The 24,505-nt window shown below is 37.1% G+C and overlaps 1 protein-coding gene across 1 annotated transcript; it reads right to left on the reverse strand.

Moving 5' to 3' along the window:
- Positions 1 to 23,757: 23,757 nt before the first annotated feature.
- Positions 23,758 to 24,177, reverse strand: LOC141695448 (uncharacterized). Its single transcript, XM_074499692.1, has one exon. The coding sequence runs from the start codon at positions 24,175 to 24,177 to the stop codon at positions 23,758 to 23,760; it is 420 nt and encodes a 139-aa protein (XP_074355793.1).
- Positions 24,178 to 24,505: the final 328 nt, after the last annotated feature.

Raw genomic sequence — 24,505 nt, forward strand, 5'->3', positions numbered from 1 at the left:
GACTGGATATGCTACCCTACGTTTCATGCGGTTTTGAAAAAGATGCGAATGAGTCTTGTGAGAATTTCGCGTAAGAGAGGCTAGGTGAGTTTTGGGTATGATATAACTTAGGATTAGGTAGTAGGACGAGCATCACGCTGGAGGCAACAAGTTGATGGAAGCTGATGAAGAACCCACATTGCACGTTTCGAAGGCACCACCGCTATGAGAAGATTCCTATCACTTATCGGGGGGCTGCGCAAGGAATGATATCTACCTTACTAGGTATAGGTAAGATTAGCAAGAAGATGCGACCCTATCCATAAACCGAACATCAAATCGCCTGCGTGGTTGCAAGCATAGCGTCAAAAACGATGAAGAATATCAGAGACAGTACTAAATGGCAACATTGCAGTGGAATTGCGAATATATGATATACGAAGGTAAATGAAGTTTCGTCGACTAATAAGTGCGAGCAGAATCCAAGGAAGAGTATAAGATGTACTAAAAATGGAGAGACCCTTATATGGGCATTCCTTTAATTAGATATTTCATTAGCGAATCAAGAGAATAGCAAGTAACTTATATAGTAATGACGACCAAATAATTGATTTTCAAAATTTTAAAATGAGATTTCAGAGAAGATTTTCTTAATCAACTTTCAGAAGATTTTTTGTATGAAATGAGTTTTACAATTTGGTTGTCGAATTACTATTTATGTTCTTGTTATTATAAACAGAAAATGACCTAAAAAGAAGAATGGATATAGACTCCGTATTGTTAATCTGGAAGACCAAGTAGACCTACTAGTAAGAAGAAAGTTTAAAGTTTTCCGTGAAAGACGAACATAAATTTTTGTTTAATAATATTAAGGATTAAATCAACCTGTTAAAAATATTATTTACCCAGTTCATGAAATTGCTAATATTTAACGAGATTCGTAATTTGAACGGACATTGGATGACTGGAGAAAATGGAAGAATCTTCCAGATAAATGGAGAAAAATAGTATTCCTATCGACAAAATTGAAGCGTTGCGGGATCGATGGTTATTTTTGTGGTATAGAAAAAGTTGGAAGTAATAATTATAAATTTTGTAGGGACGGGATTACGATCAAATCATTAAAGCATTTAATATGGAGGCATTTCCAAGCGACATTTCGAAGATATAAAGTGACCTAAATTATGAATCTCTCATTTGACTGGTTTCTGAAGGCATACGTAGGTGAAGCGTGGAAGGTGATCAACATCGACATTCCTTCTCTTAATACGATAGCATATGTTCTTCTTTCTTGAATACGTATAAGTTTCTTCTATGGATAAACCATATGAGGTGAAGATGAAAGAAAATTTGTTGTATGCCTTCTGAATTGATTCTCTCCTCAAATCACTAATTTCTGATTGAGACAAGCACTGTTGTGGTATGACGCTTTATCGAAATGATGAAGAGTCAGGTGGGACGCCACCTAATCATGTGCTATATGCCATATAGTATGAAAGACTGGCCATCTTGAGTACGAATATGGTTGTCTCATTCAAATCTAAATCTTCACTCATTCTTCTTCCTTCAATTTACTAAATTATAATTTTCCCCAATCGTTTGTGGCATTGTTATTCCTTATTCAGTTTTCAATCAAAATAATATTCGCAAACTTTCCTTTTGCGTAAAGTCTGTTCTTTGACGATTTCAATAGAAATAAAATAGTGTGGCACATGGAATCATACAACAAACATAGATACGACTGCAAACCGATAAATGAGGGACATCGGCGGGTAAGGAAGAAGGAATTTATCGATAACATGGACGTGGCGAAGACATCAAGTCAGACAGTTGTTCGTGTTACGAGGAGGTCATCAGTGTGATAGATTGCGGTAACATGACGCGCATCAACTCAGAGGATTTTGGCGTGAAATGGATGGTTAGCGAACCGTAACGAATAAATTAGTTATTAATTAAGGAAGTAAGGCTGTATGCAAGCGAACGAATGTCGAGACAACAATCAAAGATCAAGGAAATTTTGAACACTGACTCAAACAGGCAATCAATTCGTGAAACATCCTTTCGTTGCGGAAAGATATTTATCGTGAAGATTCAAGATTGAAGAAATCTTAATTGCAAATAAATTCTGAATGTGTTTTTCCAGAAATTGTGAAGTTCTCTACCTTGAGTAAATAAGTTTTATGGTGAATTTATTACCCATAAGCTGGCCAGAGACAAAGGTTCGATACGGGAACATAAGTGGAGGTAAAGTAATGGTGATTCGACTGCGAGACCTTTTAAGAAATAACAACCTGATGATGGAATTTTCACATGATGGTGATGATAATAATTAAGACCCTGCATGGTTAGCAAAAGATCAACAGACTCACACATGAAATTGAGTGTATATCGTCAAAGAATAAGGATTGGTGTAACTCGTTGAAGGATGCGGCATAATTTTCAAAAGTAACTATACCCAATTAGTAATGATAAGAGATAAGTTAAATACTCGCGAAATAAAATTTTGAGACACGAGATAAATCTTAAAGCTTACTGATAAAAATTTGTAATACTCTGAAAGAACTGAGAAAAGTGTGGTTATAGTAATCATTGTTGGTTTAAGACCTTAAGTCTCATTTCAAAAGATATATGTTATGCAAATTAATCATACCTATACTAATCGGAATGATATAGTTTGAACTAGGGTGGATGGATGAATTTGGTTGATGGAAGTGGATGAATGTGACTGTTGACGATTTGGTAGATTGATTGTGTCGGCTTGAGTCCGACTGGTAATCGATGACATAGGGGAGGTGCTGCCCAAATTTTCAGATATTACTCTACATATAAGGATAAAGAAGTATATTCTCATTCCCAGTTGTACTTTAAATGGTTGTGACTTCGGTTCTTGAGAAAGAATGTTATGATCGAACTGACTTTATATAATTGGTCTTTGATTCTAGTTAGCTAGTCTTTACTTGGTTTAAATGATCGGTTAAAAGAGTTAATTGATCAACTTTACCAACTAATGGTTGGCTAAATGGAGATGGATTCCAATTAGATTGAGTCAAGCTCTAACATGATTTTCAGATCCAAAATTAAAGCGGTTAACAAGTTAAAGGAAGTGATGGCCTTAGCAGGAATCGAAAGTTCAGTAGAATTAGCATGATGTTACCACAAACATGTACGAGACTTTATCTAGATGAATATGCTCTTTTTGATAAACAAGAGGAATATAAAGTAATTGGTACATGCTAGTAAGAAGAAAATTTTCAAGAACTGAAGGTTCAAGATAAAGCAAAGAGATTATATCATCTGTAATAGCATTCCAGGAAGGACTTGAAAGTATACCCATATTGAAGGGCGATTAAATAAAAGTTTTCGAAAGCTCGCAAATCCAAGTATCCAAGGTAAGACGAAGACTAACGAAGTACACATGTGAACTTGGGAAGAAGAAAGGTTGATCAAATGGAAAAAAACCAAATATGCGATCAATGATGATTTAAGTGAGGCTAAGAAAGTAAATATCGATGAATATGATAATTCTGTCATTAAGAACTTAAATATTATAAATAGAAGCCTTTTATTAACTTCAGAACTGGTTTATCTAATAATGTACATATTAATTTTATCAAGAAAAAGACATTCCTTATGTTAAAAGAATTAATGAGTAATGAGAATGAAGAACTAGATAAGAAAAGAAGTGGAATCAAAAGAATGATAAAGAAATGTTATAAAATAATCCAGGATATATGTTGTGAACATCAGATATGCCAGAACTAATAGGGGAATGAAGTAAAACACCGGCAATTGAAGACAAGAATTTCATAGAAAGAATACGCGTAAGCAGGGAAGATTAAACAACAGTATTCGTGGAAAACTATTAGAGAAGAACGATACAATGAATCTCATATCGGAATTCTCCATAATTAAATTGAAGTTCCGAAGATTCTAACGAATGATTTACCAAGATTACCTCGAGAAATGAGGTAAGAAATTTCTCATCAGTTACTGTACGGAGTCGAGCTGGTGTCAAAAGTCATGTGTCGTATAACCCAGTAGGAATGAGATATTGGGAAAAGAAAAACTTCAGAAATATGGAACGAAAGAATAATGAAATAAAGAGTACTTTGTGATATACAAAGGTGATCATGGAGAAAAGAGAATGGAGGTATGAAGTCACGCATCGGTTATCAGAAAATTGTAAATTTGAAGAATTAAATGAACATAGTATATAAGGAGTAATTGGAAAGTGTAATTGTATACATCCTCGCCCATTCAAGAATTAAGGAAGACCAAGTTGAACACCTGGAGATATACATGCGAAGGATAAAAGATTAGCAACTGCGTTCTAAGCTACAAAGGTATGAACTCTGGCTATAATTACTTATGAGCTACAGAGGTATGGTTAATTACCAACCAAGCAAGATCCATTCAGAGACAGATGTCTTGAATAGAAAAGAAAGAGTGAATATCACTAAGATTGCTGGGGAGTGGATAAAGGAATTGGAAAAGTTAGAAATTGAGAACAGGTTTTGATCCGACTTCTGGATTATACTGATACTTACTTTGTTGTTAGATATCAAAGGTGGTATTAATATAGATGATTGATGTTGACTTGTGAGCATCAAAGTTCATATTGATATCTAATTTGATATGATAACAAAATTAGTATTAGTACCAAAAGTTCGGTTTTGAATAAAATTATGGTTCATTCTATTCCAAATTGATTTTTCCTTTCAGATAGTAAAAGAGTTCACTCGATGAATATACGTGTTAGTGATTGAAAAGAAATTGAAAAAAATACTAAGACGTGATGAGTTAAATGCAAATGTCGAGATTTTCTTTTAATTTTATCTTTGAATAGATTTAGAACATTTCAAAGCATCAGACGCCATGAGCTCGGTATATCGGGCGCAGACGGATGGAAAGTACAAAATACCAGCAAAAGGTTCTCGAATACGATTGAAAGCGATCATAGGCCAGACTAACCAAATTGAAGGAGACGCGAGAAGTAAAGTAGAACAGTCAGGAAAATGGAAGGTGCATATCGCAAATTATTAATTAGAAAGAAAATCAGATTGGTATAAATTAAGTTAGTCCATCAAGATAATGAGATAGATATAACGATTACGAATGAGTTGGCCTTGTTGTTACAGGCATTACGAGTTCATAAGATGTTCAAATGTATATGATTAAGAAAGGTAATTTAGCTCCCTACGTATTAAATGAAGGTTGATTCGAGTTACGAGAACGACAAAAAGCAAAATATGCCTTGGTCTCAGTGCATCATTTACAAATAAAGAAGAAGATTACAGGAACGGTTAAAAAGCCTCTGATGTGATGGGTAGCGATTACAAATTAGGTTATTTGAATGAAGAAATATATGAGGATGAGATTCAACACCGAGTAACAGTTGGAAACGCACATAAGCATGAGTTACTAGAATTAGAAAGAAAAAGAGAATTAGGATGTGTTATGCTGGTCCCTCCTCGATAGTAAAATAGACAGGATAAATAGAAGTGAGTTGGCTTCACCGCTACCCGTATAGCGAATTCATAGGACGATTATATGTATATATCCAGAAGGAGTAATTTAGCTCCATTATATATAGGAGATGGAGAGTTGAATTGAGTTATACAAACAACAAATAGAATATAATGTTAGCGAGAGGCTATTAAGGAAAGATTGATATCATATATTAAAGTTATGAAAAGTTATAAGGTTGAGAGATGAACCTGAAAATGATGAAAGTTATATACTTGAAAAGTATCAGTATTATTCCTTAGCGTGATTCTGATGATAGAATCCTTTTAAGGAGGGAAGGATGTAACATCCGGGAAATATCGTGTAATTATTTGTATCAATATATGATTATTATGTGAATATTATATGAATTTTTGGTGAATTATCTGATGACTGATAATAATATTTGGATGTTTGTATATAATAAAATATGAGTCTGTTAACTTTAATATGTCCAGAATAAAATATAGATAATTAAGGTATTTTTTTGGTAATTTTTGCAGTGTTATATGATTTTATAATGAATTATGAATTTATTAATTATTTTATGAATAATTACAAAATTATTTTATAAAGCCGGGAATCGTCAGACTTCAACCGTTTTTACGTTTTTGCAACCCGAAACTCTTCCGAAAACTCCTTCCTAACCTAATCTGGTAATTCCGGACATTTTCCGTGTTTTGACTTTTTCAATCCGGATTACGGTTTGACCCGTGCGCGGCCCGGCGCAAAATTTTCGATACGATAACCATTTCGATAAATCAACAAAACCCGTATTCTCGAGAGACGGGATATTTTTACATTATTTTCGTATATGGTGTTTTATGAAAAGCTCGGTTTTGATAATTATCCAATTCTGGTATTAAATTGTATCGTTTTTATAGTTACTTAGCGGCTAAGTAATCTATTTTTGGATCATTTTGTAGTTACTTAGCGGCTAAGCAACTAATTTAACGATCCAAAATGATCTAGAACGAACCAATATTTCGTAAATATAAATAGCATATTTCTTATTTCATTTTATTCGTTTATTCATTTATAACCAGTAAAAATATAGTAATTACAGAGAAAAACCCTTAAAAACGATATGTTCCCGAGAATCAAACGCACAAATGAAGGCGTTACCGAACTTCAATTCAAGCGTGTAATATATCAAAACGAAGCTCTCAAAAAAATCTACCTTAATCCACCATCTGTTTTTGCCCAGAAATTAAGGTATTTTTCTGATTTAATTATTTAAATTTGAATTATTTATGAATTAAAATATGAATTTTTGTTCTTGATGTTTTTGATATGATTTGATGGCATAATCATGTAGATTATTTCTTCCTGGTCAATTTGGTATATTATATGTTAAATTTGGAATTCAATAACATTGTTAAATTTGAGTTTGATCTTCGAATTAATAAAATTAGGGTTTGAATGTTTGAATGTTCTAAATCCGATTTAGGATTTTTAATTTTGTTGATTCTGGGCGGATTTGGAGGTTACAGGAGTGTAGATCGTGAAGTTTTAAGTTGATTTATGTATCTAGTTTCTCTGTTGGAAGCCTGTAAGGTAGTGACCGGATTTTTCGAACTCCCACCGGCGACAATGGCGGATCTGGCCGGAGAAGGAGGTACGGGGACCGTCGATCGCTGAGTGCAAGGGGGTTTTGATGCTGCAGTCACAGGGAACGTGTTTGAGCAGTTAATTGATCAAAATACAGTTAAACGAACTCGAATTAGGTGGCCGGAACCTCGCCGGGTTCTGGGTTGTGAAGAACACCAGCGGGTCGTTCTTGACAGCCCAGCCCCAACCCGTTTATTTTTTATCAAAACCCGGTTTCGATCCTGTAAACCTCAATTGCAAAACTTGAATTCTGTTTCTGATGTTTTTTATTTTAAAAATTATTTTAAAATTCTGTTCTATTAATAAAAATTCATTTTTAATTTCTAAAAATCTATATTTAGTTCTGAAAAATTATTTTTAATTCTGAAATAAATCTTAATCATTTAATTAATTAATTTTAGTTGATAATTAATTATTAATTACTTAATTAATTTAAATAATAATTGACTAATTAATTTAATTATTAATTAACTAATTGATTATTTAATAAGATTTAATTATTTAAAATTAATTTAAAAATTCTGAAAAATAGTATCGAGCTTTAAAATATTAATTTAAATTATTTTTAAGGCTCGATAATTATTATAAAATTATTTTGAAGTCAAATTTGGGTGTTCGAAGCCTAATATTTAATTATTAAATAATTTGGAGACCGTTTTAATTCCGAAAAATGTTAAAAAATTCATAATAAATCAACTATTTGTTCGTTTAATACGAAATGAACGCCTCTAGACTCAGAAAAATATTCTGCTTCTATTAAAAATATTTTCGAGACCTAAATTCTTTTGTATCCAAAGGGTGTTTGTTTTATGAAGCATTCTGAGTCGGTTATTGATCGATAAAATATTCTTTTTGACCCGATTTCAATTCTAAACGTATTAAGACCTATCTTTTGTCGATTCAACTTATGTGCTACATGAATTATGTGGTTATGTGTTATGAGAATAATATAATTACCTGCCCTATGTATACGTATTATGTGAATAATGAGTCAGCATGTCTTTTAAACGTTATCTGAATGAGATGTGATTCTTATCTATTAATATCGGGTGGGTAGACGATAGGGATAAGTGTATAGACTAGTCAATTATATATTGTCAGTTCATTGAATAGTATTATTTGTGATAGATGCACATAGTGCGAGACGTTCAAAGCCAGATAGAGATTGTAGATGTAAAGCCTGATTGCGTGTAGTACTGAAACGAGTGGATTCAGAATAAAGATAAACCTAAGAGGGTAAATGATAAGAAAGGTCAAGTAGCCCGTCAAGGGTAATACAGATGCGACAGGACTGAGTGATATGGCAGCTAGTTAAAGATCAGAGGATTATCAATTGAGGCAAGTATTCGTAACCTTTCTCCTTAAATACTGCAAATATTTATTCGCTCTTATTTTAAGTTCAGAATAGTTAACTGTTTTATATCTCACTGCAATTACTCTTATTATGCTAGTTCTTTTCATTATTGTTCCTAGAGTTCGATTGCTCTCTTGAGCAAATACCCATTCGTTCGGGTTATTTGCGAACCCTAATTTGGGATGTTTTGAAATCGAAATGATTTGATATCAAAATACTCTACGGGCTGGACGGTTACTATTAGGACCAGTGATAAGCTGGATCCTATGGGTCAGGGATGGACCGGACCCTTTTAGGCCATAGTTGCCTGGGTGCCCCATATGTTGGTTGGGTCTATGCAGTTGGGTATAGATCCGCACTATTTCCTGACTGATCAGCAGGTTATAGTGCATATATTGGTTTCTAGTGTCCAGTCTAATTTATTGGTGATCGCCATTAATGACATTCCTTTCCTAATAGTTCATAATTACAAACTTACACCAAGATTTAATTCAAAAGGATGAAATATTGAAACAATTACTATCCTTTTACGGAAAAATGTGATTTATGATTAAAGGCCAATGAGGGCCAATGTTTTGTTCTCTCAACTAGTTAAATATGTAAAAACGTTTTTAAAATCATTCAACCATCGTTTCCAGGAGTTTCCTGATCTGATACCTGGAAACCATTTATGATACTTGCTGGGCATTTTTGGCTCACTCTTGCTTTGTGAACTCTTATTTCTTTCAGTATCAAATGAGGGCAAAGTGAATAGCTTTTAATAGACAGCGAAAGTGGTGAGATTCCAGCTGAAGAAATTTGGAGATGTCAGAGTGATCAATACAAGGGCATTGGTAATGAGGTAATGGAATTGTATCTGGACAATGTAACTTTAGAAGGTTAGATTCTTATTTCATACTATAACCTGTAAGCAATCCCGAATATAAGGGGTTATCTGTATATTTATTTTAGTATACAGGTTTTATTATTATTTAAACTTGTGTAGTGACACCCAATCATGACCCCGGATTTGGGGGCGTCACAGATAGTGTAGATAGATCATTAATAGGCAATTGCAAGCAAGTGTCCAAAATTCTATCTGGATCACTAACTACAAAGAATAAGGTGCATGTGGGTCTTAAATTAACTGCATTCATGTTGGAGAAATTTAGGACTTATCCCTATCCTATGCCTGACATAAGGTCTATTGTAAGTCAAATTAGCGCAGTAATGGTCTCTGAACATGTGGAAGTACAAACGCAGGAACACCAACAGGGACCTTCCAATACTGAGACCCCTTCTTCTATATCAATAGTTGCTAGGAAGCCAACCACTTCATCCTCCAAAAAGGGTGAAGTGAGTAAAATGAAGAGAAAGCAGGCACCTCTACCAATTATCAATGAGAGTGGTGAAGATGACACACATATAGAGTCTACCTTGGTCAAGAACCCAAAGAAAGCTAAAAACTTAGAGCTGACCACTCAAGCCACCTCTGCATCCTCTCAAAAGGACGCAGTTGTAAAAGAGGGACAAAAACAGACTCTAGGGGCATCCTCTCAACTGGGTGTCTCTATTGAAAAGAGCACTCTCCCTAGTGCATCTTGTAAAGAGTCAACACCATCACTTGAACACATTCAAGTGTATGAAATAAGGATGGCACACACAAGGAGAGCTTATCACTTGAAGCTCCCTCTTCTATTCAGGGGGAGCTTCCAACACTCCAATCTGAGATTTAAAATCTGATTTCTAAAATTTCTTCATCCTATAATCAAACACTTAAATCTAATCGTCAAGTGTTGCCAACTTCAAGTGACATGGTTCAAGATATTGTGATCACCACCTAGACACCAAATCTAGATTGGGAGAGGCTACTAGCTGGGGTAGACCTTGATTAAACCATCACAAACATGGGAGATCCATCAGTTTTTATTGAAGACCCCATGATAGTTACAGATGCACCTTTATGTGTAAATTAGCCTTCACAGGCTGTAAGGTTTGAGAATTGTACTCTTGAGGGGGAGCTATCTAAATGCTCTCCAATTCAATTGGAGGTTTCTGTCACAGGAACAACTCCCCTCAAAACCCTAGATGGAATTGCACTAACAATTAAAGCTAGGAGTTCAATTTTCCAATGATCCTGCTATAGGGGAGGCAAGTTTAGCACATTCAAGTGCAAGCTCACTGTAATATGAGCAAGGGTTTGAGGCTAGAGTACATGACAGTAACCTAGCTAACTCCCCTCCAATTAAAATGAAGGTTCCCATCATAAGTAAGGAACAACAAATTGTCAAAACCACAGAGCAATCTGTGAGTCAAACTATGACTTTAGTCACAAGTGGTTCAATCCCATCATATTAACCTTCTACTTCTCAACCACAACAACCACACCTCATCTCCTAATGGTTATAGTCAGCTGAAGCTCAACCAACAACTGTATATGATCTTCTAGTTGATCAGTTGTCTGGACTTGCTCAAATCTCTCAACAGCTGCTAACTTCTGATATGTCTAACCAGGATTATCAGGCCATTATGTTCATATATCAGACAGAGGTCCAAGAACAACAAGCCAAAATTGTTAATGAAGTTGAACATGATGGCAACTGTGATGCCTGGCTGAACAAAGATTACAGCCTTTAGATGGAAGCTATTTTAGCAAAATTCAGGAAGATTATTTAACCATATTGGGAAGAAATACAAAAGCTTTGACTCATGAGGAAGTCCATGATGCAGTTAATGAGGTTCACAAAGCTCAACTCAAAGCTTTTCACTTGTTTGGTAAAGCAATAAAAATAAAATTAACTGGTCATGAAGACAAGACTAGGAAGCTAGTGAGAGAAAAGATTGATAAAATTATTCCTTCTCAAGTCACAATCACCTCTAAATTCTAACTGTTGATCAAATGGCAAGAGTTAATTTGACCTCTCTAGAAAAGGATGTCAAAAATCTCAGACAATCCTTCATAGCTTTGCATGAGGTGGTTCAACAACATATTGTTAACTCCAATGATACAAAGATCAAGTTGAACTAGCTTTATCAAAGTAGGTATGAGCCTTCTGCTTTGCTCATTGAAGGAATCAAACAAGCTGTTCAACACACTTTTGGTACCTCTCTTCCATCAAGCTCTCAACAACCCACCTCTACATCAACAAATCTATAAATTCAAGCTCTTCGAGACCAAGTTTCAACTTTGCAGTCTTCAAATGACTCACTCACAGCTGAAGTGAAAGCTCTCACTACTCTAGTGCAGAGTAAACAGGCAGATATACAGATCTTGGTGGACTCCCATAAGCATTTAAAAATGCAAAACTCTGTATCTTTGGGAGCCATCATGGAAAAACTTAACATTCCATTGCCTGCACTTCCTGAGACTGTGAGACCAGAAATTCCAACTCCCCTACTCATACATGTTCTCAAGACTAGGGGGAGATAGAAGCTAGGATTCAACAATCTAGGGATGCTGGTAAATCAAAGGAGCCTAGCAAATTGACATCTTCTACTCAAGCTGGTCAAAGTTCTTCAAAAGCTCAACTATCTAAAGATGTTGGAAAGGACAGACTTCTAAAAGCTGCAGAAGGACCCTGTCAAGATCAAGAATTCATTGAACTTCTAGCAGGCTTGAGGGTGTCTCTCCGCAACAACTACATCACTTACAAAAGAGCATTGTCCAACAACATCAATTTCGTTAGAGTGGTGATTGTCAAGATTGATAACTTTCTAGAGAAGAGGATTGTAGCTAATGTGAATGATTGTGGATTGGACAGATATCTAGAGGTGTCTCTCTCCAATATTCAAAAACTGAGAGTATCTGAGATGGATGTAGTGATTGATAAAGTACATGCAGTTATTCGAGAGGACACCAATTACTACATAAACTCAAGAAGGATCAAATAGATGCTTTTCCTGAAGCCTATCTCTATCCAAGCAAAGGGGTGGCCTACATCTGTCCTCAGTCTAAAAGATGCAAAATCTTCAATGTTCCTAAGAATTGTGTGAGAGGAAGCATGAGACTGATAATGGCTCTTTAATCTGATCTGAAATGCAAGAAGCACAAGAAAACTGAAGATGAAGATATGATTAGAATCCTTGAAAGGTACCTTGTGAATGTTGATACCATGTTACCAAACTTACAATACAACATAAGGATGACAAGGATGATGATGAGCAGAAGCAAAATGATCAACCACCTTCTGGCTCAAATCCAAGTCAAACTTCTAGAGCACCTGGTAGCAAAGATAAGAAGCAGGATGAGAAAAAGCAAGATGAGAAGAAGAGATGGGAAGAGAGAAGAAGGAAGACACCTCAAAACCACAAAAGGAATCCCTACCAATCCAAATTAACCAAGCTCAACCCTCTAATCCAACAAACTAAAATACTAAACCACCTCAAGCCTCAATGCCCAAATTCTTGTACAAACAAACTTCCAATACCTTACTGAAAATACAAATCACCTCAAGCCAAACATCTCTAAAGAAAATCTCAAACCTACCTTCTACAAAGCTACCAACCAAAATTCATTACTAATCTGTTTAGAGAAAATCAAAGAAACTGCAAGTAACTGAGAGGGCAATCTGGAACTATTTCAATTAAAGTGATTTTCTACCTCTGAAATGGTGCATCTCAGATGAAGAATACTTTCAACAATTAGCTGAAGAAATGGTCAGAGTTTGGGTTTTAACACTAAGGGAAATTAGAATCTACTATTAGGATGGATCCTTCACATTTCTTGGCAGGAACCTAATGGACACATTTTCACCCACAGAGATCAAAAGAGTGATAAGCTTACTGAAGGATAAGGATACTGTAACTAAGGCATGGAGATTTGTTTTGGCTGAATGGTTGGTAGAAAGGGAAGAAAGAAGAGCAAGAAACAAGGCCGAAAGTGAGGCGAGGAAAAGAAAGTATATGGAGCAGATAGACATGTATATACAAAAATCTGAAGATCTCAAGGAAAAGGGGTGAGCAGAATTACCAAGGATGGACAATTTCTAAACATCAAAGTTGACGGATTCTTAAAATTTAGGATTGATTTATTGAGTGGTTATCCATTACCTGACAAACTCAAACTTGTAGAAGCTTTAAGAGGGACACCAATCATAGAGGAACTGGAAATACTTGTAAAGTTAAAGGACCTCATTAGAGAAGAAATAGGAGATGAGACATTTGTCTGATGATTGTATCTGTCAAACTCAAGAAATCACCTAATGTATAAATATTGTATTTCTGTCAATTTTTTATGTAAAGTTTTATTGTTCATTGTAGCTTGGGGTTAGTCTTGTTGTCAGTCACGAATTTGTGATAAACAATCTTCACACAAATTGGGGGAGATTGTTATGCCAGACATACCTGTATTATAACAAGACTAAGTCAAATTGACAGCCCTAAGTAAGTTATATGATAATCTAAGTTTGCATTATGTATTGTGTTACTTGAGTCTGTAAAAGTGTCAATAAGTTGAACTAGAGTATTTTTCTGTAAACAGTCTCAAGCTTAAGAATAAACTCTAGAAGAAGATCATGAAGATCATGCCTCAGAGACATTGTGAAGAAGCTTGGAGTTGAATAAATCTGTTTTGGGAAAAATATTTTAAGTCAAGAAATCTACAAGTCACAGGTCAAGTGTTATAGAGAAGTCTTTTGAGAACTCCAGAATGGCTTATTGAGAAGTCCAGAATAACTTATCGAGAAGTCTCAAAGATGTCGAAAAGCCAAATGAGAATATGAAGATTGGAAATATCGACAAGTCATTCCTGCATTCAAGAACTTAGAGATATCGACAAGCCAAAGTAAAGATATGAAGATCGGAGATATTGACAAGTCAATTCTACATGCAGAGATTTGGAGACCTCGACAAGTCAAGTTCATAATCGAGAACTTAGAGACCTCGACAAGTCAAGTTCACATTTGAGAACTCAGAGACCTCGACAAGTCAAGAACTTGTCGAGAACTAAGAGATCTCGATAATTCATTATACATATCGAGATGTCGAGTTCTCTATATAACAAACTGGAGTTCTGGATTAACTGACAAGATCAAAGGCCAAGATTAACTGAAAAAATAAAGTCACAGACATGCACGATTTGTAAAGATACACAAAGCCAGAAATAGAAAGATTTAGTTAACTTAAAGTAGGGTTTAGTACATGCTATTACATGCTGTGTAACACCAGTGTTTACTGTTTTATAAAGTAAATACTGGATGCTTGGATGTTTTGTTTAAGAAGTAACAAATAGATCTAAGAATCTTGTAACTCTCTAAAGAAAGAAGTTGAGTTCTTTATCAACAAAGAATCCAGAAATTTGTAGCAAGACATACTTGATTTTAATATAAAATTAAGTGAGTTTTGAAGATAGTGTGTTCTTGTGCATGTTTTTATTATTCCTGTTAAAACACTTATCTCTACAAGTTAGATTACTTTGTTCACCACATCCATAATAATTCAAAAAGCTTAAAAATAATCAAAAATACATTCACCACCCCCGTATTGTATTCATTACCTAACAATTCCTTAAAGGACAATTCTGGAGACAAAAATTTCATTTGACGAAAGGGAAGATGCCCCAGTCTTAGATGCCACGACTGTGCTTCCTTAATAGCATATAAGCAGTACTTTAAGATTGAAAAAGATGATGTCAACAAGTCCTTATAATCAACAATATAAAGTCCATTTCTCATATTACAAAGAGGAATTGGCTGATGTCTCTGAGAAAGGCCATGTATGAAACACTTTCCATCACAAAACATTATTGAGAAATTTAAATCTTTACATGATTTGTGTACTGAGAGAAGCTTAAACTGGAATTCTAAAACATGTAAAACATCCTGAAGAAATATGCCTTCAGATAAATGTATAGTTCCCATGTGTAAAGTTTTGATCTGTCTCCCATCAGGAATAGTAATATTGCTATCAGTATATCCAATTTCTTAATGACTAGTAAACATAGAAATGTTTGGGAAAATATTGTATGTGGCTCCTCTATCTAAGAGCCATTGAGAAGATAAAGATACAGTTAACAAACAGGTTTTACCTGCCAAAGTAGCATGAACAGAGGTGTCTTCACTATGTTTATGAATCTTCTGAGCAGTTAGTAACCCAATGAGATGATTGTACTGGTCAATTGAGAAATGAGAAGTTTCTTTATTCTCAGATTGAGGAATATTGTTGACAGGACTATTCTGAGAAAGAGCAGCAATTTCTTGTTAGGGAACACTTTGAAACCAGGAGGATACCAATGTAACTTGAAGCATCTTTCATTGTTGTGTCCTGAAATTTTGCAATATGTGCAAACTTAATTAAGTTTGGGCTTATTGAACTTATTAGCATTGTTTCCATCATTGGAATTCAAACCACCAAAAGGTTTATTAGCACTTTTCTCTGGCTTATAGTTAGGCCTGAAACTTCCAGAATTAGAGTTTCTCTTGTCATCATAAAAGGCCATTGAATCAGTGTTGCTTGAATTTGAAAATTCTTTGTTATTTTCTGCCTGCATAAGTAGTTTAAAAGCCTTAGAAATAGTAGGCAAAGGCTGCATCATGAGAATGTATCCTCTTACGGCCAAAACTGAACATTTATCTTCATCAAAAATTGTAGCAATCTCTACCCATGCTGCTTCTTTAGATGCTTGTTGTTAACTTCACAACTACACTTACCACAGGTACGGTATTAGAAATGGATTCACATCATCAATATTGTCCCAAATCGACTTGATCTGAATAAAGAATTCATAGATGTTTTATTTCCCCTGGGTAACTTCAGCCAATTTCTGCTCAAGGGAATATACTTGAGCAATATATGCAAATACAAATCAATCTTCTAAATCTTTCCAAATATCTCTAGCGAATTGAGAAACAACACACTCTTGGCTATGTTTTCATCTAAATTGTAAAGTAACCAGGATATGACTAAATCAGTATATCTCTTCCAAGCTATCAGGTTTGGAGAATCAGCATCAAGTCTAACAATCGTTCCATTCACAAATGCTAACTTGTTTTTAGCTTAAAGAGTCAACATCATTGATCTCTTCCAGTTCGTAAATCTGTTTCCATTAAATTTGATCGAAACTAGTTGTAAGTAGTAGTGTATGAAGGATGGATGTCAAATGTTTTAGAATGATCATTATTAGCTATGATTATTGCTGAACTAGTACTTTCCATGACTTATACACAATCTCAGATTTTGTAAAAACTAATCGATGAAGAATTTCATAATAAGTGATGATTCTTGATGCTTAGAAGATTTAGATCAAGATTCTCAGAATGAAGATCAAGAATAAACTTTACGGAACACACAACAAATTTTTCAGAAAATGAATTACTAATCTATACAATTCTACTCATGATTGAATATATACTAAAGCACGCACAAATGATGCACAAATTGACAAATTGACAAATTGACGAATAAGTAACAGTTGATGATCAATCGTTTTATAAAGAAATGAATGAACCTGATGTGGATCACTGTAGAATAGATGAAACTCGCTCCGATACCATGTATCACGCAGTAAAAAAGCTTTATTTGATGGAAGTAAATTCCATTTTCATTATGTAAAACAAGAATGCAATCACATTATTTACAAGTCTATCTAACTAACTTGAAAAAAGAAGAAGATCATATCCTAACTGTTGACGGAGGAATCTGGTAGCAACAAAGTTTAAGGTTCGTGGCCGGAAACAAGATCTATGACAGTGGTTCTTTATCGGAAACGTGAACAGTAACCGGTGGATCCGATGAACAGTGTTCGTCGGGAAGTATGAACAGTGTTTGGTGGTGATGATTATTGGTGGCTGAGATTGCTTAAGGTTAGTGGTGGCTCATTTTCACTCTCGCTTCTGACCCCTTACAATTTTCCTACGTATCCCTATTTATAGGGAATCAAGCCAACATAGTTCTTGGGGAATAATAAACCAAACGGGCTTAGATTTTTTGTCCAGAGGCCCAGTAGGAAACCCACTGGAAACCGTCTTCTACTAGCTTTAGAAATGTCCTCCGATGAGGCCCAACCACAAAGGCCAAAGGCTCGTCCGCGGCTTCGAGACTTCACAGATAAGGCATCTCCCTGGCCAAGGATAACCCTCCGCTACCAGCTATTTCTCTAGACTGTGGACGCAGGTATAGCCGTGGTTCACCCTAAATATTGGACGCATCCTTTTCCCCCGATAAGGAGCCCCTACCAGATTACATGACAAGTGATCCCAAGCTTTTGGGTGCAAAGTGCAGGATACTCCGAAGTCTCCCAACGAGGACACCCGTTGACTACAGAGACCGAGCTCCCAAAGCACACACCAGAATTTACCCCACATCCCTAATGAGGATAATCATTGACTACAGGAGGAGGCCTTCCGTCCAGGCATACCACTGGAGGTCTCTGACCATGAACACCATATTTCCTGTATATATGCTACAGGAAGGAGTTCTTCAATAGAGTACCTGCATCAAATAGGTTAGTAATATTAATCTCCCTCTTCCTTGAATCTTCCAAAGAACCCGGCCAAGTAGTCAATGTGAAGTCTTCCCAAAGTCTTTTGTCCATTCAGGGTGTGCCCTAAGGCTCACCATAGGAAGTAATTCAATCAGGGAATTCCTCACCTTTACTTAGTAACTGGGTGCGCCTTCCCACTAGGTTGAGGGCGCGCCTTTGCCTTTGCCTTTTTTTTAGTTTCATATTCATTAGACGCGCCGCCCCTATCAATAGGGCGCGCCTTATTCCTTACACATAAGGAAACCCCCTTTGTCTTCTCCCTGATTTCAGGCATTTATATTTTAATTTTGATTGTTTTCTTATCTTCAGTCTGAATATAGTTTTTACCAATTTTTTGGCATAACAACTACCCCCAAATTCCATATGTCATTGGAAATGGGATTGGAATTTTTACTCATCTTTATCAAAATTTGTATAAACATATTCATCGATGCTTTTTATCAGGGCGCGCCCTAAATAGGGCGTGCCTCCCAACTTTTTCTTAAAATTTCAATCCTGCTATGATAGCCAAATAAGGCGCGCCTTCCCAAGGGCGTGTCCTGGAATTTCAAACGGTTTGGAAATGGTTCCCCTTATTTTTAGGGAATTGTGATCGACGTGATTGATTTGACAGTTGTCATTTTTCAGCTATAAATACCGGTCATATCATTTCTTTTTACTTTTTTCTTTTACTTTTTCTCTCTAACTTCTCTTTTCTTCAAAAAATTACCACAGCGGCGGGAGGGTATTTTACTTGGAATCTGGCTTAATCTTCCATCGATTCTTCAGTTTTTCTGGGTAATGTTCTTCGCCAACTGAAAAGGTACATGAAACTCCTCTCTTTTTCGAGTTTTATCACATATTTTGTGTTGCATGTGTTTGGAGTCTGTTCATCTTCCATTTCTTGAAATATAGTGTTCTTGTATGTATACGTGTATATATAGGTGTATATATTTATACTTGCCCATTTTGATCCTAAATTATAGGATAATTAATTTCAAATTTGTGTTTTTTGAGAATTTCAACAGTTAGTATGCTTATGCCTAGAAAACCATTACTTATAATTTGTACACAACCGTACCAACTTTTAGAGCTTACCAGCAACTTAGGGTGTGCCCTCATAAACCTATCCTAATATTAATGTCAGGTTTTAGTCAGAGATGGATCCTAGAACGCGCCCTATTCTTCAACAGGGTGCGCCTTATTTTAGTCAAGGGAATATCCCTTTATTGTGATAGACTAGGATTTCTATGGAGCGCCTTCTTACAATAAGGCCCGTTTTGTGTTACAATAGGATATTTGTTAAACCCATCCTTTTTATTGGGGCATGCTATCATTTCAATGCATGCCTTTCATTGCTTTTATTTTTTCTTCTTTTACTTTTTAAACTGGACGCACCCTCAACCTTTCTTGATTTTCTTGACAGCTGGAAGACGAGGGCGCGTCCTCTCCTTTTCATCCATTCAAGGATTTCCTTACCAAGATGGGAATCTATTCATCCCCAAACACCTACTTCGAACCTCAGCCTCCAAACGCCCACCACACTCCTGAATTTCTGAATCAGGTGGCGTGCCTTGTTCACGATTCTAAACGAGGTACCTTGATGGTTGATTCTTTGAATGGTTCTTCCATGGAAAATGTCCCCTTGTCTCGTAGGCATGAGAAACAAAAGCTAGTCCAGAAGGAGAGATCTCCTGCACCGACTACAACTGAGCTTGATGATGTTGACTGGTTGGAGTCCCCTAATGCTGATAGGTATAGGAACACAGAGATTGGAGTAAATGTTAGGGCTGGTCCATCCAAGGTCTCTTACAGGGTGATTTCTCCAAGTCCATCTCCAAGAGACGGCGCACCCACTCCTCTTCATTCAGAGGGCGCGTCTGGAGATGAATCGCCTGAACTCAAAGATGAATCCAATTTCTTTGATGAAGACTCCTATCAGTTTTCTAATTCTCCTCTCCCTTCTCCCATTCCTTTCAAGCACTGGGAAGTATCTGATAGTGAGCCGGATTTTGACTGGAGCAAGTATGAAGTTTGCAAGGAGGCTGTGAAGAAATGTTTCAGAAAGGAACAAGGGAAATTATTCTATATGGGACTCTGTTCCAATTGCTCGGACGAGCAATTAGGCTGGTTGATGGAGTAGTATGATATGGAAGGTATTTCGGCGTGCCCTCTGAGCATGATGCGCCCTCGCCTTTTCAATTATGGCAGGAATTTCAGAATTCCTAGGATGGTGACTAGTGCTAAGCTGGTTTCCCTGGGTGTGGGCCTCTTCACCCATATCTGAGATATGTGATTGAGCTTTATGACTGGGCCCCTCTACAATTGTCCCCCAATAGCTACAAACTAGTTTTAGCCTTATTCATCATGTATAAGGACCTTGGTTTCCACACCCCTACTATGGAAGAGGTGAGCCACTTCTTCAGCCTCATGAGGTCTGACCATGGCTACTTCTACTTGGTCGTAGACAAGCAGCATAACATGAAAGGCTTTTTATCGGGAAAATTTAGCCATGAGAAAGGATGGAAAGAGAATTTCTTTTATCTCTACGATATCCCCAGGGTTAGGATTCGATTCAACACATATCCAAGTAAGGGCGCGCCCTCTTCTTCCTTTTTATATTCTAACTTTTTCTGCACATATATTCCTTATTTTCTTGTATCTTCTTTTATCAGACAAACCAATTGTTCGGGATCTTGAGGGCGCGCCCAAAGAGAGGGCATAGGCCTTTCTAAGAGTTGTTGCGGCAAGGTGGAACCTGAAGACACTTATAACTGAATCCAACTTAATGCGAGTTGGTATTTTATCTGATCGTGTGGGGACCAAATATAGTTATAAATAATTTTGGAAAGGTGGTCCCCTAACCCATGTGGTGAAAGTGGATAGTAGTGCGTAAGAGGATGAGGAGGGGCACGAAGACAACACTACCCAGAGTGAACCTCACTTAGATTGGAATATAGACTTCATATTGGAGGGCGCACCTTATTATCAAGACGCGTCCTACTTAGTTTTCCCAGTTGCCTTTCTTTTCATGTCTTGCATTCGTGATATATAATCTCTTTGCATTTGTATTCATTTTTCATGTACTGTTTATATCATATTTGACACTTTTAGTCTCATGTGGGCGCGCCCAAAATATTGGCGCGCCTCTACTTACACTTACTAATCATCTTTATATGTTTTGTGTAGATATGGCTCCTCCTAAGATTCCTAGATCCTTTGGGGCGCGCCCTTCGGAGAAACCCAAGTCCAAACCTCTCAAGAAGGATGCTCCCAAGGCCCAGACCTCTGCACCTACTCCAATACATATTCCACAGTTTACTCCTATCCCGAAAAGACCAGTCATTGATCTTATTGATCAATAGGGCGCGTCCAAAAAACTAAGGACAGAGGGCGCACCGTCGCGTTCTTCTGCTGCTCTACATTCCCTTGGTCCATTGGGCTCCCTTTATGTTACTAATGAGGAAGTGGAGCAATGGAAAGCTATGAGTCTGGAGGATGCCACCAGGGCTTCAGCTAAGGCATCTTGCGAACTGGTCATCCACTCCAGCTAGATGGTGAATAAATTCTTAGCAGAGAGGGCGCACCATGAAAGGCTGCAAGGTGATAACAACATCCTGCAGAATACCTTGAAAGACAAGGACTTTCTTCATGCTAAGTACATCAAAGCTAAGGATTCTGATATCTTCTTCCTCAATGGTGAGGTGGCCAACCTAACTTCTCAGCTTGAAATTTCTAACAAGAAGGCCACTTTTCTTCACACTGAGTTAGATGGTGCCAATCTGAGGATTGAGTACCTGGAGGAGTAGTAGAATGAAGGATGGCCTGATGAGAAGAAGAAGGTAACATATGCTGCTTTCGATAATGGATTTTATTTCTACAGGGTCGGATTCATTGCCAATGACCCTGACTATACCTTTGAGAAGTTTGGGGAGGAGACCATGGTTGAGATGGTGGAGTTTAAAAGAGAACATGCTGCAGAGATCAGGGCAAGGAGGATAGAGCTTGGGCTAGAAGAAGATGTCGAGGGCGCGCCAACATAGGAGGCCCCTAAGGACGCGCCTGAGGCTGATCCTACCATTCCTCTCCAGTCCATTCCCCCAATTGACAATATTGAGGGCGCGCCCTGATTTACTTGTCTTGTTTTAATTATGTTTCCAAATACTTTGAGGTGTCAGCCCTCTTTTGATGTAGTGCAAAGTTGTATGACAATATGGTTTCTGCTACTTTTTAATTTCGCATTATGACTTATCGTACGGCTCTATTTCAATTTTATATCTTCCAACATGCACATGAAATCTATCAAGATGCCTTAATTATTTGGGCGCGCCTTACCTATACAGGATTCTGTTCTTTTAGTTCTTTTTCAAACTTGTATGCATTCCTATTATGCGAGGCGTGCTTTCTCGTAAGGGCGCGCCCTTATGTCTCTGCTTTCAGTTTTAGAACTCATTTTTTTCTAAGGTCGACTGTATTTGGCGTGCCTTACCGCAGGACGCGCCCTTCAACATTTAGAGGAAGTTACTTAGCATATTAATGGAACTTGTTCCCACATCATGGAAATCTATAGTTTGAATAACTTCTCTTTACCGTGGTACTCAGGGCGTGCCCTGGTTCTTTTTACAGTGCAGGTGCCAAGTAAACAAACAATTGAAGCAATTTTTCTTTTTATTGATAATGCGCTCTAGTGTAGAAATTACACCAGTCCCATGGCTACTATGCTCTGTGGGGAAATTATTTGAAATTTTTTTATCCTTCGGCTAAAGCCAAGGCTAGCAATCATGCATAATACCCCATAGGCTAGGACGAATTTATTTACTACTAGTCTATTATATAAAAATTGATCGCAGAAACGAGGGGGCCGAGGCCACAGCCTATTGATAATATTTCCTCAAGTGTTCTGCATTCCATGCTCGGGGAATAAGCTTGCCATCCAAGTCCTCTAAGCGATAAGTCCCTTTCTAGAGTATAGCATTGACCTTGTATGGTCCTTCCCAACTGGCGCCAATCACCCCGTGCTGAGCGATCTTAGTATTTGGCATGTCCTTTCGTAATACAAGGTCTCCCACCTTATACGGTACCGACTTCACTTTATTATTAAAATACCTTACAACTCTTTGCTGATATGTCGTGAGCTTTAATTGAGAATTCATCCTAGCCTCATCCAACAGATCCAAGTGGAGCCTCTGGTTAACTTTCATATCTTCCTCTTTGAACAAATCCCTTCACAAAGATCCAGCTCCTATCTCTACGGGGATCAAAGCCTCATACCCGTAAGTTAACAAAAAGGGAGATTCTCCTGTAGTGGATCTAGGAGTCGTGTTATAAGACCAAAGAACCATGGGCATCTCTTCCAGCCAATCTCCTTTCTTTTCTTCCAGCCTGGCCCTCAAAGCATGTTTGATGATTTTGTTAATAGCTTCTGTTTGGCCATTGCTTTGCGGGTGGTAAACTTCAGCGAAATCCTTTTTGATGTTCAAGTCTTCACAAAGCTTACTTAATTTTTTACTGTCAAACTACTTTCCATTATCTGATATGAGTTTATATGGGATTCCAAATCTACAGACTATGGAGTTGAAGACAAAATCCTTGATTTTCTTTGTTGTGATCGTGGTCAGTGGCATAGCTTCTGCCCATTTTGTGAAGTAATCCACGACCACCACAGCGTATTTCACACCCCCCTTGGCCTTGGGTAATTCTCCAATGAGATCAATTCCCCAAAACGCGAAAGGCCAAGGACTGGTCAGCGAAGTGATAGACGTTGCTGGTGCATTAGAATAGTTGGCAAATCGTTGGTAACGATCGCATGCCTTAACAAACTTGAAGGCATCTTTTTTCATTATTAGCTAGTAATATCCTTGTCTGATGACTTTTAATGCCAACGAACCACCCCCGAGTGATTGCCACAAATGCCTTCATGCACCTCTGTAAGGATGTAGTTTCCTTCTTCCAAGTCCACACACTTGTACAATACTCCATCATATTCGATGTACCTCGTAGCCTGATAGTGAAGGTGCCGAGCTTGTGATTTATCTTCTGGCACTGTTCCCTTTTGAATGTAATTATGAATCGGAGTCATCCAAGTCTCTTGTGGTACCACTTGAGTCTGGAATACCACTATTTCCGGGATACTCGGGATTTCTTGGATCCCCAAAGGAATTTGTCCAAGCAGCACGATATCCATCCATGATCCCATTTTAGCCAAGGAATCAGTATTACTATTGTCTTCCCGAGGCACACCTTCTAGTTTAGGACTTCCAAATTTTTCTAGCAGACATCGCACACATCTCATATATAGCTCCGTTCAGGGTCCTCGAGCTTGAAAACCCCCGTTGACTTGGTTTACTACCAATTCTGAGTCACTTCGAGTGATCAAGTTCACAACTCCCACTTCCAAATCTATCATCAGGCCTTTGATTAATGCTTTATATTCAGCATCATTGTTGGTGACGTAAAACTTGAAGTGAATTGCGCTTATCAGGTGATGTTTACTGGGGTAATTAAGATGATTCCAGCTCCCACACCATTTTTATTCACAGCCCCATCAACGTGTAAGATCCACCAAGGGTGTGGGAACTCTTCTCTCACTTTGGCAGGGGTATCACCCTGTGAGGAAGGTT

This window comes from Apium graveolens, chromosome 11 (genome assembly GCF_009905375.1).
Source record: "Apium graveolens cultivar Ventura chromosome 11, ASM990537v1, whole genome shotgun sequence".
NCBI lineage: Eukaryota > Viridiplantae > Streptophyta > Magnoliopsida > Apiales > Apiaceae > Apium > Apium graveolens.